Source organism: Ranitomeya imitator, chromosome 5 (assembly GCF_032444005.1).
Source record: "Ranitomeya imitator isolate aRanImi1 chromosome 5, aRanImi1.pri, whole genome shotgun sequence".
NCBI classification, from domain to species: Eukaryota; Metazoa; Chordata; class Amphibia; order Anura; family Dendrobatidae; genus Ranitomeya; species Ranitomeya imitator.
The window spans coordinates 68551492-68569522 of NC_091286.1; the positions used below are offsets into that span (position 1 = coordinate 68551492).

Sequence of the window (18031 nt, forward strand, 5' to 3'; positions counted from 1 at the left end):
TTACTATAGCCAGTGAATATAATGAGGGTCAAGAACCTCTTAAATTCAAATGATGTTTCTCATAAGAAAAACTGGGATTGTAACGTGGGTGATAATTTCTTTATATATTAAGCCTTGGCCTTTTTTTCTAGCTTTTCCCATAAATGTTTCTGTACGACAACAGTGACACCTTCTGGTTGTACATGGAATTGCCAGCGCATAACTTCACCAATGACTTGAATGGGTGTTGAAAAAAAAATGCTGCAAAAATGCAGCAAAACTGCAGGTATCATTATTTGCTGCTGAAAATTCAAAGACATTAGCGTGGACAAAGAAAAAAAACACGCACCAAAAAAACACACCTAAACCTGCGTTTTTGACGCAGCTTCTTTCCTGCCAAGAAGATCAGGTTTTGCTGCAGAAAAAAAAGCAGCAAAAATGCCCTGTGTGAACTTACCCTTAAAGTGTTTACTTGCTTCATTCAAAATGTGGGCTTATGAAGGGAGGAATTGCATAAACTACTGGAAAATAAATTACTTGAGTGATAAACTAAATCCTCTGCCGATGCATGATCTGATGAGAATATCCACATGACTGCAGCCAATCACTGGTCTCTGTGCGGAGGGATTAGCGACAGTGGCCACATGGGTAGTCAAGAATGTTATATTTCCAGTAAAAACCAGGAGGTGGCGCTAGAATATTGGTGGATCTAGCAGGTAGATATTGTGTCATTCGTCATGATAAACACCATCCCCCGCAGGGCTTTTTTTTTTACTAAGTCAGCCATCGCAAAAAATGACTTTGCTATTTTCCAATTTCACTTGACCATCAATTCCTCCGGCTCTTCAATATCTCTGCATTCTGTCATTTCAAATCAGTGTTTACTTCCATTGGATAAAAATCTGCTCTGAATGTAAGGACTTGATACATAAAAGAATCCTGAACAGTGATATACCTGATCTATAAAGAGAGCACAAGAGTAGGAAAGGGCGGACAAGAGCTAAAGAATGCGACGGAGCAAGTGTGAGAAAGCCCGAAAGAAAGAGAAAAGCATGAGTGAGCGACTGACGGCTGGGATTATAGTACAGGGCGGAAAAAAAGCTAAAAAAATTGCAGGATATAAGGCATATAATGGAGAGAAATAGTGTTACTCTTCATATGCAGATTATTCTGAGAAGTCGCTAAAAATAACAACTACACTTTTAAATCACTTTTTTTTTTCTAAACCGATCGATTTCCAATTCTGTTTCAGTTCAGCATGTGGATAGAAAAATGCAGAGAACGGCCGTCCGTACGTCTGGCTACACGCTTTGGCCGCAGCATAGAACATATCTGTGACAGAAGCCATGTGCACGGAGCCTTACCTTTGTTAGATGGCGCGATATATAACCTCTTCCACAACCAATATCTAAAGCAAAAGGAAATGTTCTGCAAAACAAAAATGCATGATCAGGCTAACAACAAGCCACAAAGCCCTGACGTGTGTGTGGTACACAGTGAATAACCGCATGCAAACTTAGAGAAAAAAAAATTATAGCAGCAGGCATGCTTTCCTACATACCAGTCTTTTGGCATCAGGGTACGTGCACACAGTCTTTTTACTGAGTTTTTGAAGCAGAAACTTATCAGAAACACAAAGCTTTTGAAGAGGATTTGGAGAGTTTGCGCTTCTGTTTCTGTTCTAAAACTCCTCAAAAAACTGTGTGAACATACCCTGAGGCTATTTAGGCTACATGTTCACACTTTACATTTTTGTTCCTTTTTTATGCAAATTAAAAGCAGCTTTTTACAGTAACAGCAAAAGCTATGAGATTTCAAAAAGCTCATGCACACACATTGGGTTTTTTTTACTGACTGAATTAGAAAACCTCTGCTCTTTTGAAAACTGCAGCATGCCACTTCTTTCAGCATTTTTGCAGCATTTTTTCACCCATAGAATGCAATGAATAAGTGCAAAAAAAAAAGTTGCCATCAGGTTTTGCTTCATTTTTGTGATAAAAGCAGATACAGCAGGATGTGAAACCCATTTAATTTTGTGATTTTCTCAAGTTTAAACCAAAATGTCAGGTCTCCTCACCTGAGATGGCAGTTAAAGTTACCTTCACACTGAGCGACGCTGCAGCGATACCGACAACGATGTCGATCGCTGCAGCGTCGCTGTTTGGTCACTGGAGAGCTGTCACACAGACCGCTCTCCAGCGACCAACGATCCCGAGGTCCCCGGTAACCAGGGTAAACATCGGGTTACTAAGCGCAGGGCCGCGCTTACTAACCCGATGTTTACCCTGGTTACCAGCGTAAACGTTAAAAAAACAAACACTACATACTTAACTTCAGCTGTCTGTCCTCCGGCGCTCTGCTTTCCTCTGCACTGTCAGCGCCGGTCAGCCGGAAAGCAGAGCGGTGACGTCACCGCTGTGCTTTCCGGCTGGCCGGCGCTGACACAGGATGCAGGAGGAGAGCAGAGAAGCAGAGCGCCGGGGACAGACAGCTGAAGGTAAGTATGTAGTGTTTGTTTTTTTAACGTTTACGCTGGTAACCAGGGTAAACATCGGGTTACTAAGCGCGGCCCTGCGCTTAGTAACCCGATGTTTACCCTGGTTACCAGTGAAGACATCGCTGGATCGGCGTCACACACGACGAAATAAAGTTCTGGACTTTCCTCAGCGACCAACGATCTCCCAGCAGGGGCCTGATCGTTGGTCGCTGTCACACATAACGATTTCCTTAACGATATCGTTGCTACGTCACAAAAAGCAACAATATCGTTAACGATATCGTTATGTGTGACGGTACCTTTAGGATTAGTACAGTATAATTAATTTAGTGATATGTTAAAGTAAACAAATGTCTGAGCAATTCAATGGCCGACCAAGGTGTAAAACTGAACATTACCTGTCGATGTGTGAAACTGAACAATGCCTGACCAACATGTGAAAGTAAACAGTGTCCGCCCTACAAAATTCGCTACCAACCTCAAGATCAATTCCACTCCCCTCGCTGCTGTAACATTTGTAATTATGTATTTTTTCATGAACTTTTTTGTTCAGAATAGTCACTATTTTTTTCAAACAAAAAATCTTTATCCACTAAATCATTTGATCAATTTGCCCTTTTTTTTTTTTTTTTTTTTCAAAAAATGTTTTCTGGTTTCATTGGTGGCCTAACACCTTGCATTGTTCATGGAAACAAAACTAATCTTTGGGATACTGAAAAACCCAGCAAAGAATGCAGCAAAAAACCCCAGCAAAGCCGGCATTTTGTCTGCAACTTCTTTAAGGCCAATAGATCATGTTTTGGCTGTAGAGGGGAAAAAAAAAAAAAACAGCAAAAAAAGCATCATGTGAACATAATCTGAAGCAAATTTTCCAGTTTGGGACAGTTTATTTTGAAAAACAAACAAATAAAATGGGCTGTACTCACCCTTCCTGGGTCCTGCGACAAGTGTCCATCACTGCCCCAGTATCTTTAATTGGCTGCAGCGCTGATGTCACGTTGACAGCACTGCGGCCTATCAATGGCTCGTGTCATTTCCCTGGCCCGAGATGCTGAGCTCAGTGATTGGCTGCAGTGCTGTTGATGTCAGCACTGCCGCCAGTAACAGACACTGGGAGCAGTGGAGGAGACTCTGACTTTTTAAACAAATTGTGCCAGGGGGACAGTAAATTCGCTCTAAGTTCCCTCTTGCATCTAGTGGGTCATATCCAGGATGTGAACAATAAATGTTGTGTGTATAAGGGGAGAGGGGGATCTCGGAAATTTCTTAAAAGAACTGTAGATTATTAGAATATATATGTTAGATATTAGAAAAATTGTGTGACTTTTCCCCTTTTTTTCTCCAATCCACAATACTTTTCTGATGTGTGTACAGTTTAATGGAAGTAGTGAGAAACCCGGCGGTCCGGCAGAATGACGATAATTTACAACAGATTTGGGAAAAAAATAGAAGAGAAATCGACTCCAGCTTTGTAAATTTTAGATTTTGCAGCATGGACGGCATCACAAAGAGCTGGAAAATCTAAAAAAAAAACAAACAAACCATGCTCTATCCATGGAGAAAATGTCCGAACATGTCAATTAGAAGAAGTGCAGGGTAAAGTGCAGGACTCACCTGGCCACATCAAACACACGATCCGCAACTCGCTCTGCAATCTGCAATCGAAAAACAGAAATAAGTGAATGCGCAGCGTCAAACCGCAAGCAGTTCCTGATCGTGAGCACGTACCCTTACAGGCACGGTTTTCAGCAAACTCCATGAAATTACACTGTATATGGAGCAACGAAAACGGCAACACAGAGCTCAATATAGTTCTGCATATAGAAGGAGTGAGCAGAAAAAAAAATGGTCATTAACATGTGCAAATATCTTATTGCTGATTTATAGATAGATATATAACAATGTCCTATTGCCGCTGCTTTAGGAATAGAAGGTTCAGATTCGCCTCCAGTAGCGCACCACTAACCATGCCTAGTGAACAGGTCATTCTGGCCAGTAATGGTGACCAGATCAAATGAATGAAGTCTGAGATGTGGATTCACAGGAGTTTAAAGACTGCAGAGACGAGGGCTTCCATTAGGCTCCAGGTTGCTTTGATAGCCCATCAGCAGCCTCGAATGGCTCATCCCAGGAGGGGGTTACAGAAGGGATTCTACACTTAACAGCACAATTACAATGCTACAAGCATTTTTTTTTCAAGCTCCTTAGATAAGTCTATGGAGAAAAAAATGCACCAAAATTGCACAATTTTCATGGTTAAAGGGAATCTATCAGCAGCAATTTATCACTTAGTTTGCTGAGTGCAGCAGTTGTGATAGAATCAGTTTTACCTGCTGCAGATCTAGCAGAGCTCGGAATGCTGAGCTGTATATAACCCGCCCACATCAGTGATTGACACAAATGCTAATCCATGGTGAGGGCAGCAGGGTTAGACCAGGAGCAGGGTCGGATTTAAAGGGCCACTGTCACCCTCTCCAGCTGTTAGAAACTAAAAGAGCCACCTTGTGCAGCAGTAATGCCGCATTCTGACAAGGTGGCTCTTTTAGTTATTGGTGCAGTCAAAGCAGAAATAAAGCGTTTTATAATTTCGCAAAAATACCTGTCTTTAGTCCTGGAGGCAGGTGTTAACCCCCCTGCTGCACACGCCACACTGCCGTCACTCAAGGCTTCTTCGGCGCTGGGCGCCGCCCCCTCCGCGCTGTTTTCAAATCAAATCCGGCGCCTGCACTGTTTTGTTCTGCCTGGGGCAGGCGCACTGAGCGCTGCCCGTCTGACCTCAGACGCAGTCTCGCAGACTGTGCGGCCGCCCAGCCTGTGAATCCCAGCCCCGCAGTGTTATGCATTATTTTCAGTATAACGTTGCAGTCACCAACAAAATGGCTGCTCACTGGGTTCCTGAATCTCATCCTCTCTTATCCCTTACCAATCACCAGAAGGGGAGGAGACATCACACACGTCAGGAGACTCCGCCCATAATTACTGCAGTGCAGTAATGTGAGCTAGTTGTACACTAGGTTTTTGTCAAATTTCATTACCTGCTCCCCCTAGAGTTTAAAAGTGGAAATGCCAAACCTTTTAAAATTATTTTTCATATTTTACTAAATTATAAACAAATGATGTTTTTTAAGAAAATTTAAACATTAATTCTTTACATTTTTTCAATCGATGGAAAAACTTTTTTTTTGATGGCACCTTCCCTTTAAGCTCTTCTGAAGACAGTTCTGTCAGATGGCTAAAAAAAAGCTAAATTTGCTTGATATATCTTTATATGCTTGAAGACGTTGATCAACAGAAGCGATAAACTGATCAATGATCGGCAAGAAAGTTTCGGTTCTGTATTTTTCAGAAGGGCCGAGTTATACTTCCGTATGGCCATAATCCAATGGATTGAGACACACGTTTGTGTCGAGTTATCATCTGAACATACTCAGATGAACCAGACAGCTCTTCGCCTTGCTTCTCATAAATTTTGAAGGAGTCACGCTTTGATGCGACATAGTTTTTTAAGCTGGTCAGTGAGTCCACAGTAGTGTTTAGATCAGTTTTGCATGTTGCTGAATAGGTAGCGCGTAGAAGCTTCTGTTGGATTCGGAGAAGGCTGCTGCATGCCATTAGCTAAGCATTAGGTTCAGGGAGGGTACTAAGGAAGTCTGGCTGGGCTAGCCAGGTCAGTGGATGCTGACGCAGGTCAGGTGCCATGACTCTGCCGCTCTGCGCCAGCCACTGAGATGTAGGACCGTAGCCAGGTCCCTACACTTTCAATAGTTTCTCTTTTGTTATATGTTCCTTATCATTAGAAAAGGTTCACAGCAAAGAGACGTGTATTTTACATGTTTTGAGATATTTATCCCTATGTTGGTGGGAGGCCCCCGCCTGGTGGTTGGCCCAGGCCCCTTGATCCCACCCCTAAATCCGGGCCTGACCAAGAGGCACAGGACACCTAGTCCTGTAGTGATACTCTCCTACTGATAAAGCACATACTTAAAGGGACTCTGTCACCTGAATTTGGAGGGAAGAATCTTCAGCCATTGGGGCGGGGTTTTCGGGTGTTTGATTCACCCTTTCCTTACCCGCTGGCTGCAATATTGGATTGAAGTTCATTCTCTGTCCTCCATAGTACACGCCTGCGCAAGGCAAGATTGCATTGTGCAGGCGTGTACTTCGGAGGACAGAGAATGAACTTCAATCCAATATTGCAGCCAGCGGGTAAGGCAAGGGTGAATCAAACACCCGAAAACCCCGCCCCTATGGCTGAAGATTCTTCCCTCGAAATTCAGGTGACAGAGTCCCTTTAATTGAATCACAAAACACAGCCCAGTAAGTTGCACAACGCTGGAATCAGGGCCTCAGGCCCTACACCATGATGCAATCAGATCACATAGCAAAAGCTTGCTGACAGATTCCCTTTATACACAATAGATATGAAATTTCATTTTGTTTGAACTGTTAAATGCAGCAGATTTTCTGCACACAAAGTAAAAGTGGAAGGAAAAAAACAAAAACAAATCAGTTTCCTCACACGAGAACATGGCCTTAAGTGTTTTTCACACAAAGTGGTTTTTGATGCAGCTTTTCCTTTGTTTTCCGAACAGAAAATAAAAAACTCAGCGTTTACAATAACAGAAAAATGAATGACATTTCTAAAGCCGCATTCACATAGTGTTTTTTTTTTCTGTTTTTTTTTTTTTTTTTTTTTAATCCTGGGGTGAATTTTGTGTTAAAAAGCAGCAGGTCAATTCTTCCATTGTTTTTCTTGCAGTTTTCTCCCCAATGAAATCAGCAGATAAAAAAAAAAAAATTAAAAAGCAACAATATGGAATTGCTAGTTTTCCAGCTGTAGTCTGCATTTTATTTCTCATACATTAAAAAAAAGCATCAGAAACACCATGTGTGAAGATATCCTCGGGGCTTGCTCACACACACATCGTTTTTGATACTTTCTTTTTTTTCCAGTTTTGAAGGTTGAAAAAAAAAAAAACCCAAACCCCCATGTTTTTACAGTAACGGCAAAATGAATTAGATAATTTTCCAGTTTCATACACAAATTTTGTTTATTCAAAAGAATCAAGGAGGCCTAGGATATGCTCACATTGAGTTTGAAGGTTTTATTACCTGGATTTTAAAGCCATGTTCACACGTTCAGTATTTATAACTCAAAACCAGGAGTGGGTGAAAAATACAGAGGTGGTGACGTGTTTCTATTATACTTTTCCTCTGATTGTTCCACTCCTGGGTTTGGCTTATAAATAGTGATGTAAAATACTGACTAAATACTGAACATGTCTTAACAGCAAAAATTGCACCAAAAATAAAATTGCCATTACGCAACAGAAATTTTGCATTAAAACATGTTTTCTGCTGCATTTTTTTGTTACTTGGCTTCATCAATCTGAGCAGGGTTTAAAGATGGTGAAAGAATAAACATACTGCAGTTAAAAAAAAACATTGCAAGTCAAAAAATGCTAGGAAAAATGATCGCACTGTGTGAAGGAGATTGTAGAAACCTAGAAGGAAAAAAATAAATAAAATAAAACCCTGCTAGGTGTGAACAAGCCATAGCTGGTGGCTGGCACTGACCTCCTCCCGCAGGTACTCATACTGGTGGGCATTACCCTGCGATGCCGCCCAGTTCTTCTGTCTCCTTTTCATGCTTCTGTCAAACACATTGAAGACATTGTCTGTCCTGGAGGCTGATGCCCTTCTAACTGGCACCCTGGCGGTGGAGGGGAGCGCACATGTGGGCCACCCGCTGCTGCTGAGAGCTCTGTGCCCCCTCCTGAGATGTAGGAGAGAGCACCTCATACACAGGGTACTAGATACCAATGCGCTAGTGGCCATAGCAATGACTGGCACTGCCAGTGCCCCCTCAGCAGTGCAGTATTGGCAGTGCCTCCTCAGCAGTGTTGGCAGTGCCCCCCCCCCAGCTGTGCAGTACCAATGCCCCCTCAGCAGTGTTTGCAGTGCAGGGTTAGCAGTGCCCCCTCAGCTGTGCAGTATTGGCAGTTCCCCCTCAGCAGTGTTTGCAGTGCAGTGTTGGTAGTGCCCCCCCAGCTATGCAGTACCAATGCCCCCTCAGCAGTGTTTGCAGTGCAGTGTTAGCAGTGCCCCCTCAGCTGTGCAGTATTGGCAGTTCCCCCTCAGCAGTGTTTGCAGTGCAGTGTTGGTAGTGCCCCCCCAGCTGTGCAGTACCAATACCCCCTCAGCAGTGTTTGCAGTGCAGTGTTGGTAGTGCCCCCTCAGCAGTGTTGGCAGTGCCCCCTCAGCAGTGTTTGCAGTGCAGTGTTGGTAGTGCCCCCCCAGCTATGCAGTACCAATACCCCCTCAGCAGTGTTTGCAGTGCAGGGTTAGCAGTGCCCCCTCAGCTGTGCATTCTGTGCAGTGATACCAGTGCCCAATGTGTATGACGAGCAGAGCAGCAGCACAACTTTCCGGCGCAGTCACCAGGACGCCTCCTTCTCACATGCTAGAAGCTTTACACACAGCCAAGGACACAGAAACGCTAAACCATTTTTGGCCATTCGCGGCCGCCGTAGCCGAGGTGAGAGGTTGCATCCGCCGCAAAGCATTGCCGGGAGGAACCACGTGGTGATCGGTGAGCTGTAGGAAACAGATGAGCGGCTGTGATAAATGTGTTCTGTACATAAACTGCCTGGATCTGCTGGTGCTTGTAGTCCCAGGACATCACCGAGCATAGATTATAATAAGATAAATGTGTCCATGATCGTGGGGTCTGTGCGCGATCAGCTAAAAGCGCTGCGGTATTACTAAGTCTGTGTATGAAAGTGGGATTGCTGGGATCAGGAAGCCTCCCCTCCCCCACACAGGAGGGCAGGGGGCGCACACAGCTGGAGACCTGGGGGGGTCTGTGCTGTACACCTAGGTGCCATCATTATGGTGCACCATTACAGGGATTGTTCTCCTTTGGGAACAATTTTCTTTTCTTACTTAGATGTATATATTTTGGGCTAAACCTAATATTTGCAGTCAGGTATCATTACAAATGTCTCCCAAATTCCATCTTTGTAATATCCCAGAACTGCCATGCTGCCCCTTATGCCGAGCTCTGGGACTCTGCACTGGTGTCTCCTGGGGCTGAGATTCCTTGTCTCTGCCCTGGCAGGGGGGCATCAGCAGTGATGGGCAGGGGATTGTGTTGTGGTCACTCCCTGGGGCTGAGATTCCTTGTCTCTGCCCTGGCAGGGGGGCATCAGCAGTGATGGGCAGGGGATTGTGTTGTGGTCACTCCCTGGGGCTGGATTGCTGGGTGATGCACAGAACGTTGCGTGTAGGGACAACATGTCTCATTCTCAGTATTAAAGACCCAGGAGAGTTTCATAGTTATTATGGTAGAAGGTAGACAATGGGTTCAACATAGAGCCAATCATTATAGTTGTGGGCCCTACTGGAGATTTTGGGACCCTGGAGCTGAGAGGTAGGCTTATTATGAAGCACACTTGCTGACACACGACACTTTCGCATCATCAGAAGGTTTATTTAGTCATTTTACTCATATAGCGCCATTAATTTAATTCTACAATGCTTTACAGACATTGTCATCACTGTCCCCATTAGGGCTCACAATCTACATTCCTTATCAGTATGTCTTTAGAATGTGGGAGGAAACTGGAGATCCAAAAAAAAGAAAGAAATGTCCAGCTTCACCGAGTCCGCAAAAAGGCGATTTCCTTATTAACCAACTTTAAACATGGAGGATACAGACCTCAGCACAACCATATGGGCAAGAATCTCAACGCGTTTCTGGAGACTAGGCTCCCTTAATCATGACATTCTAAAAGACCCATGTATCCCACTTAAATAACCCTACACCGGAAAGCACACCGGTGGGATAAGTGATTGACCTAACTGATTTAAAAAGTGGGCGTGAGATGAACATGTATTGAATGTTGCCCAACACAGTAATCTATCTGAACAACATACATATATAAAACAAAAGATGACAACAAAGCAAAAATATACAAATGATTGTACAAATTTAAAAAGATTTACACAATGAAATCTATAAATAATAAAATGTACATGTATAAAAAATTATTATTGTAAATTTGGACAATTATGCCTACATTTGTAGATAAACCAATAACTTTATTACAGCAGCAAATGTAAATTAGCAAAATTACAAAAGAAAAAAGAATTAAAAAAAAAAAAAAAAATTAGTACAAGAGGCAAAAGCAAAAATGTTCATGAGTAAGTATAATCGCAGGCTAGAGACGCAACAAGTGTGCTTGTAGCACTGAAATAATAGGTACTTGTATGTTTTGACATATACTAAGCTTACTTAGCTGAATCACGGGTGAGCTGGTTTATGTTCCTTCTTACTAGGAAACTGGAGAACCTGGAGGAAACCCACGCAACCACGGGGAGAACATCCAAACTCCTTGCAGATGTTGTCCTTGGTGGGACTTGAACCCAGGACCCCAGTGCTGCAGTGCTAACCACCGTGCTGCCCCAAGGTTCACAAATGGCTTGCGGCGGGGATGCGAATAATGGAATTGTAAAACAGCCGTATTTTAAAAAAAGAGGCGTCACAGCTTCCATCATCTGCGGTTCTAGGGGAAATGTGTCATTACATGTGAACTGTTCAGAAATATAGATGGCACACAGAGGAGGATCCCCGTCTATAATGTGGCATAGGGATAAGGGTTGCCATTTTAAGAGCCCCCCTTTAATTTCTTTCTTAATCCATTAACTTGTCTCCTACTTGGCATTTAAAGTAGAAGCTGCACTGTTCTCAGTCCAGAGCCCATTCTTGTAAGGAAGTGTAAGGCTGTGTCACACGTTGCGGATTTTTCGCGTTTTTTCGCTATAAAAATGCATAAAAAACACATACATTATGCATCCCATCATTTAGAATGCATTCTGCAATTTTAATTCTACTGTGCCAAAAAATCTACTGCTGTGAAATAATACTCCTTAAGGGTATGTGCACAAGTATTCTGGAGGACTGCGGATTTTTCCGCAGCGGATTTGGAAAAACCACCCTGCAAAACCGCTGCGGTTTTTCCTGCGGATTTATCGCGGTTTCTACTGCGGATTCTGCTGCGGCTTTACACCTGCAGTTTTCTATTGGTGCAGGTGTAAAACCGCAGCGGAATCCACACAAAGAATTGACATGCTGCAGAAAATAATCCGCTGTGTTTCCGCGCGTTTTTTTCCGCAGCATGTGCACTGTGGATTTCGTTTCCCGTAAGTTAACATGGTACTGTAAACTCATGGGAAACCGCTGCGGATCTGCAGCAAAATCGGCAGTATGTGCACATACCCTAACAATCGTGGTGATTCTTCCTAAGAACAGGTCATTGGTATCTAAATCCTGAACAGCACCTTTGTTATTGTTTTAATCCTATATGGAGGTACTGTGGGATGGTAATAAGTATTGTATCCCAGGTTGGATGTAACCGTATTATTCTGACATGCATGAGCCCTTTAAGGGGTTGTCTAGTAAGGACATTCCCTCTCTATATGCCTTATTAGATGCACGAGTACATAAATAAGGGGTGTCTAAACCGGTCATTCACATTGTGCGCCCTTGTTTATGTTTTATGTTATCAGATTTTTGGGTGAAGTTTATATTATTTATTTGCTAATTTAACCTTTTGTCATTTCAGATCCTTCATCTAGTTCAGTTTCTTTTTTTTCATCTTGAGTTTTAAAATTAATAAGATGGCAGCAAAAGAACTAACTTCTGACCAGCGATTTAGTCGCGTCACAAAAGACCCTCGATTTTGGGAGATGCCAGAAAAACAGAAAAAAATTAAGATTGATAAACGTTTCCAGGCCATGTTCCACGATAAGAAGTTCAGTCTTAAATATACAGTGGACAAACGGGGGCGTCCTATTAACCACAACACCACGGAAGACCTGAGGCGCTACTATGATCTCTCCGATTCTGACGAGGATGTGTTGTCAGATAAAGAAGCCACCAAGAAAGAGAAGAAGAAGAAAGATCCCGCAAAGTCTAAAGTCATGTCCGCAAAAATGGTCAAGGAGAAAGCAGAAACGTTTGAAGAAACGAATAAGAACAAAGCTGAGAAAATAATGAAAGCTAAAGGAGATAAAGTATCTAAGCAAAAAAACACTGACAAAGAAATGAAGACTAAAGAGAAACCATCCGGCAGCTTTCCTGCAAAAAGTGATAAGAAATCCACAGAAGTGATGGAGCCAGAGGAATCGGAAGAAGAATCAGGTACAGTTGTATATTAAAGATATTGGGAAAAATATAGTCATCTATCCACTGGTAGTGCTAAAAGAGCGAGCCCTTCCTCTTGTAAAGCCTCACGTAGTTGCTATTGACTGCCACATCCAGTGATCAAAATCAGTGTTACCTAACACGTGACAATGCCTTCTGTCTATGACTTGATGCAGGAATGGGTTAAAAAATGCAACATAAAGCCCCTCAGACCCGGCATAATACTGTGTATTAATATGTTATTAACCTGCAGTGTCCCTTTAATTATGGCGATTAGTACGCTAGGTTGATTTAAAATGTATGTTTGGGACTGTTTTTCCATGTGGTTACTTGTAGAGGAAAGGTATGCAAAGGAGTCATCCTCCTGGAAGAGGGAGATCGCTACCCCATAAGCCAATGGTGGAGCCGTGTCCCATAACTTAAAATATAAACCAAGCCAGAGGCCCGATTCATTAAGACTGGAGTATTGTGTCCTAGTCCTAATGAGGTGCCTGTAGGAATTAGGTGCACCAGATTCATTTAGAGGTGCACTTACATTGACCTAACCAGAAATGTTACTCCAGTCTAGGGACTGGAGTAACATTTCTGGCTTAAGAAACGCTGCTGCTTTCCATGAATTTGATTCGTCTTGCCCCTGTTCCTCTCCATTTCTGCCAACTTTGGCTCAGCTGCTTGAAACTGGCATAAAAATGCAAAAAGTTGCATTTCCGCCCAACTCTGTGTTGTGCACGCCAGTTTTTTGGTGTAGACACTTATGGTAAATGTATTCGCCCCAGTGTCTTTTTTTTTTTTTTTTAAAGGAAAATGGATGCCTTCACCCATGTAAAGCAGGGATGAGATGCCTTTGGGGGGTACAGTGTCCTATGATCACCATATGGCGTTACTAATTTACTCGTAGATTGTAATAATTAAGCCTCCTCAATACCGGCCGGATGTGTTGTTGTTCAGCCGGCATCTGCTGCTTAAGAGTATGGACGCACTAACTGTGATCACTGCTGTTAACTGTTTGTTATTGTCATTAACAGTGGCATTTATATGGTTACTAAGTGACAGCGTGCCAACAATTGTAGCCTACGATGTGTTATCATGGCAATATGCCACGCATGAAAAAGAAGCCTTCTCATAGGTCCACAAATGGAGAAATAAAGAAGTGTCAGAAAATCGCAGCACAAACCAGATACCAAATTTGCAGGGAGTTTTATTTATTTGTTATGCAAAGTTCTGAATTTGTTATGACCACTAAAACAGAAAAAAAAAAAAAAGTTTCGAAACTGTCTACCTGCACTGACCTGGTGATACCAGGTGATTTTTTTTTTTTTTTTTTTATAGCAAATGACCAGAAATTAGAACCCATCTAGCCATTTATGTTGAAAGAAAAAAAAATGAAAATGTTCCTGGCCTCAAGGGTTAACTGCATTACTTGGGGTTATAGGATTTTGTGATGGGCAATCGTCTTCTCACGTCTGTGTCACCATTACCTTGCAGGGCTGGAAGACGAAAGTGATGAGGACAGCAACGGTGAGATGAACTCGGAGGAGGAGATGAGCGGTGTGAAACTAGAGGAAGATGAGGAAAGCGATGGAGGAAGTGGAGATGACGATTCTGAAGAAGAGTCCGAAGAAGCCGATGAAGATGAAGAAGCCGGGTCGGGAGAGGAAGATGAAGAATCCGGGTCGGGAGAGGAAGAGGACAGTGACAGTGATCTAGATCTCGCTCGAGGCAAAGGAAACATTGAAACAAGTTCTGAAGATGAAGATGATGAGGACGAGCAGCTTGACTTGCCCGGAATACAAAATGAAATTGAGCATTCCTGGAGAGAAATGGACAAAGAAGCCCCTCGTGGCGATGAGGTAACGGACAAAACACCCCCAGCTTAGTCATTTCATGAAAACCATTTGTAGCATTCAGACCAGCATCTATCCCCTCAGTTTCCACTTTTGCTGCGGACGAGGCGTTGTATCGTGATCCCTGACTTCTATTTCAACTCCTGAACTCTTCACTTTCTCTCCATTCACCTCCTGTTTATCTTGGATGTATTCCTGTTGTTTGACTTTTTTTTTTTTTAACAATTCTTTTGCCTTCTGATTTTGTACCTTTACTTCCCTCCTGGTTTCCTGCCAGCCTGCACCACCGGCTAGCAGCTAACTCCACGGCCCCAACCCAGGGGCTCCTGTGTGCAGGGCAGAAAGGGTGAAGGCCAGGGCGACCCTTGATATCTGGTAAAGGGAGTTTGCCCCAATCTGTCCGTGGTGGCCAGTTTTAGAGCTGTCAAGTGACCACTGACATTACCATTCCTAAGGTGCCCATATGCAAGATAAAGTTTGTCCAAACTAGATTATTTGGCCTCGATCATAGATACAAAATAGATTGCTTGTAATGGCCAATGGTGCATTCTGGTCTGATTAAAAATATGATCTGACAATACTCGCCTATTCACCTGAAAATACAGGTGCACGGTGCGATCTGCTGCAGGCGGCAGATCATTTTCTCTCTGTGCTATCCCTTTTATTTTTTACATTTGCCAATTTAGTCTGGTTTGTTAATTGTCTTATGTATAGGCTGAGAAGTTGGCTAGTTTAACTATTTAATGAGTCACTGAGCTAGCCCCCTGACACACACCTCACTGACGACGTGCTTTAAACCCGATAACCCCTTTAAGTGGATCTGTCACCAGATTAGAGGCCGGTGCGTGTACGCTGATAATCCGTGTGAGAATGGCTGTATAATCCTTTCTGAAGGTTTAACTCCATCTCTCCCACCTCGCCCATTTGACAGTTCTGGTGCTTCCTCCCTGCTGCTGAGATCTCCCACTGCTCGGTACAAGCTGCAGCTGTCAGGCTGGGTGGGCAGAAGCTTCATGCCCTCGGACTTAATGTAAAATGTTCATCCTAATATCAGGTTCATACAGCCATTGTGATGTCCACAGCCGGCCAACCCCTTCTTAAAGGGAACCTGTCACTCTCTTCATGCCCAGCATGAATCAGACCCTGACCCTCAATTTACATGACTCTGCCTCCACAGCCCTGTGCCCGATTGCACCCAGATTTTTTTTCTGACTAGCCTTCTACCAGGTCTCTCGCTAAGTAAACACATGAGAGATCTGTCCATCACCTGGAGCGGTGCTGGGAGAAGCCTGCCGGGGGCCGCACCGGACTAGTCAGGTGTTGCTATACAGTCCTCGGCGTCTGGAGATTCAAATGATAGATTATTAAGACATATCCGGCTGCAGTCGGGCGGCCAGCCTCTGATACATTCGGTTCGAGCAGCATGAATCAAGAGAAAGGTTCCTTTGAAATACTAAAAAGTGCCTCAGATTAAAAATAGTTAAAAAAATGAACCCCTGGACCGGCATCATTCCAACGAAATACGGTCACATGACTTTATTTATCTGCAGGACGCAGTGACGCGTGACTGCATGGAGATACAGCGCCAACATCATAGGAACGGTTCCGGTCCAGGAAGGGAGTGTGTGTTTTTTGTTTTTTTTTTTCTGGGGTGCAGTTTTGCATTCTATAAGCAGTTGTTCTGTAGTGGACAACCTTTGTAATGTTATAATAAAAAAAATACTCATTATGTGGTGCTGGCTGCAGCAGGAGCCTCCCCCCACTACTCTTCCTGGAGGAGCCTTGAGCCGCCCTTTTTGCCTCTTAACTGTCAGTCAAAAATGGAAGTGATCAGGGGAGAATTAACCCTTATGTTCCATGCAGGGTCTTTATAAGACTGACAAGCTGCGAGCAAATGTTTCTGCTTCTTTTCTCACTCGTTCTAAGCTTTAGTGTTTTTTTTTTACAGACTTCCATTGGTAATACCTATGTAAATCTTTGCTTACATATCACACTGTCCCATGTGCGTATTTTGCATGAACGTGCAAGCATTATATAATTCTATTAGTAATTCTCATGTATTCATGCAGGTTTCCAGCAATGATCCTGTACTGTAAGTGGGTGTAGGGGGTATAGGAACACATCCATTACGTTGATCCCCTTATCATAAATGTTTTTTTTTTTAGGTAACCAGAAGATTAGCTGTTTGCAACATGGACTGGGATCGACTCAAAGCGAAAGACCTTCTGGCGCTGTTTAACTCCTTTAAACCTAAAAGTGGGATAGTGTTTTCTGTAAAGGTAAGTCATTATTAAATAAGAGTCCATTTATGTCAGTCATCCCTATCATCACAGACATACATTGCAGCTGCTTATGGAGCCACTGAGCGTGGCCGGGACCGGGGGGACATTGGAAGCACCAGAATTTTTTTCTCCCCTTATTCTTCAGAGTAAGAAATAAATACTGTACAGACACCTTTTCCTTAAAATCGCTGATGATGAGCTCCGCAGTGTAAGAACTCCCCAGCAGCTCCCTATATCACCGCGCCCGGAGTAAGACCTCTGTGCACATTACACCCTACATTATCATTTCTAAGAGCAGAAAATGTGATAATTAGTTACCCCCACACTAGTGATCTCCACCCATCCTGAAAAATTTGAGCGCATATCCATTATTAAAGTAATCAACTTGACCTCTGGCAATTGGCATGTTCTGCACCTGATTGCAGAGGGCGGTGATTGTCGGCAGTGGTCGCATACATGATGGACATGTGGCCAAAGTCCATCCCATTTGACATACAGCACAGCTCATTATCTATCTGCGCGGCAGCAAGGGTGATATCTAATGTATTAACATGTCTCCCGAAAATGATGCCATGCAGTGGGGGCGCTGTGGTTTTTTTTATTGCTATTAATACAGTGGTCGCCCTCTAAACTTTTAATCCTTTATACCTGGTATGTTGAGTTGTCGCCAAAAGTTTTAAGACTGACAAAGATTTTGGTTTTCACAGTATGGTGCCTCAGTATTTTTTAGACCTTTTCGTCGTCTGTTTCTATGGTTACTGAGTATAATTATCAGCATTTCATAAGTTTTAAACTTTTATTTACAAATACATGAAGTTTCTCTATTTACAATGTTGACTCTTATTCTGATGACCACACATTCTTGCCTAATCATTGATTGTCTTTTTGACCACACGTTCTCAATCGGATTGAGATCTGGGGAGTTTCCTGTCCATGGACCCAAAATGTCAATGTTTAGTTCCTCGAGCCACTCGGTTATCCCTTTTGCCTTGTGACTTGGTGCTCAATCAAGTATTGATCGCCAAATTGTTCCTGAATCTTTGGGAGAAGTTGTTGTTGTAGGATAATTCGGGCCCCTTCTTTATTTATGGTTTTGTTCTTAGGCAAAATTGTGAGTGTTCCCCTTCCATGGAAAGAAAAGCCCCCACACATGAATGGTCTCAGGATGCTGTACTGTTGGAGGGCACCAGACTCATGGTGGCGCTCACCTCTTCTTCTCCGG

At 43.1% G+C, this 18031-nt stretch overlaps 2 protein-coding genes across 7 annotated transcripts in view; one reads left to right on the top strand and one right to left on the bottom strand.

Annotated features, from left to right (window-relative positions):
- Positions 1 to 8960, bottom strand: part of NDUFAF5 (NADH:ubiquinone oxidoreductase complex assembly factor 5) — a 39378-nt gene extending 30418 nt beyond the window's left edge. The window contains exons 1-4 of one of the 2 annotated variants that reach the window (XM_069768770.1): positions 8794 to 8951; positions 8054 to 8612; positions 4091 to 4131; positions 1344 to 1407 (exon numbers count right to left, since the gene is read on the bottom strand). In XM_069768770.1, coding sequence (XP_069624871.1) covers positions 1344 to 1407; positions 4091 to 4131; positions 8054 to 8314 — 366 coding nt within the window. In that variant the 5' untranslated portion in view covers positions 8315 to 8612; positions 8794 to 8951. Of the gene's footprint in view, positions 1 to 1343; positions 1408 to 4090; positions 4132 to 8053 lie in introns of both variants that reach the window. The other variant, XM_069768769.1, reaches the window with a different exon arrangement.
- Positions 8961 to 9013: 53 nt separating this feature from the next.
- ESF1 (ESF1 nucleolar pre-rRNA processing protein homolog) overlaps positions 9014 to 18031 on the top strand; it is an 82519-nt gene continuing 73501 nt past the window's right edge. Inside the window, exons 1-5 of one of the 5 annotated variants that reach the window (XM_069768764.1) lie at positions 9025 to 9068; positions 10817 to 10947; positions 12103 to 12680; positions 14169 to 14533; positions 16693 to 16806. In XM_069768764.1, the coding sequence (XP_069624865.1) occupies positions 12158 to 12680; positions 14169 to 14533; positions 16693 to 16806 (1002 nt within the window). In that variant the 5' untranslated portion in view covers positions 9025 to 9068; positions 10817 to 10947; positions 12103 to 12157. Of the gene's footprint in view, positions 9909 to 10816; positions 10948 to 12102; positions 12681 to 14168; positions 14534 to 16692; positions 16807 to 18031 lie in introns of all 5 variants that reach the window. The other 4 variants (XM_069768765.1, XM_069768763.1, XM_069768766.1 and 1 more) reach the window with 4 other exon arrangements.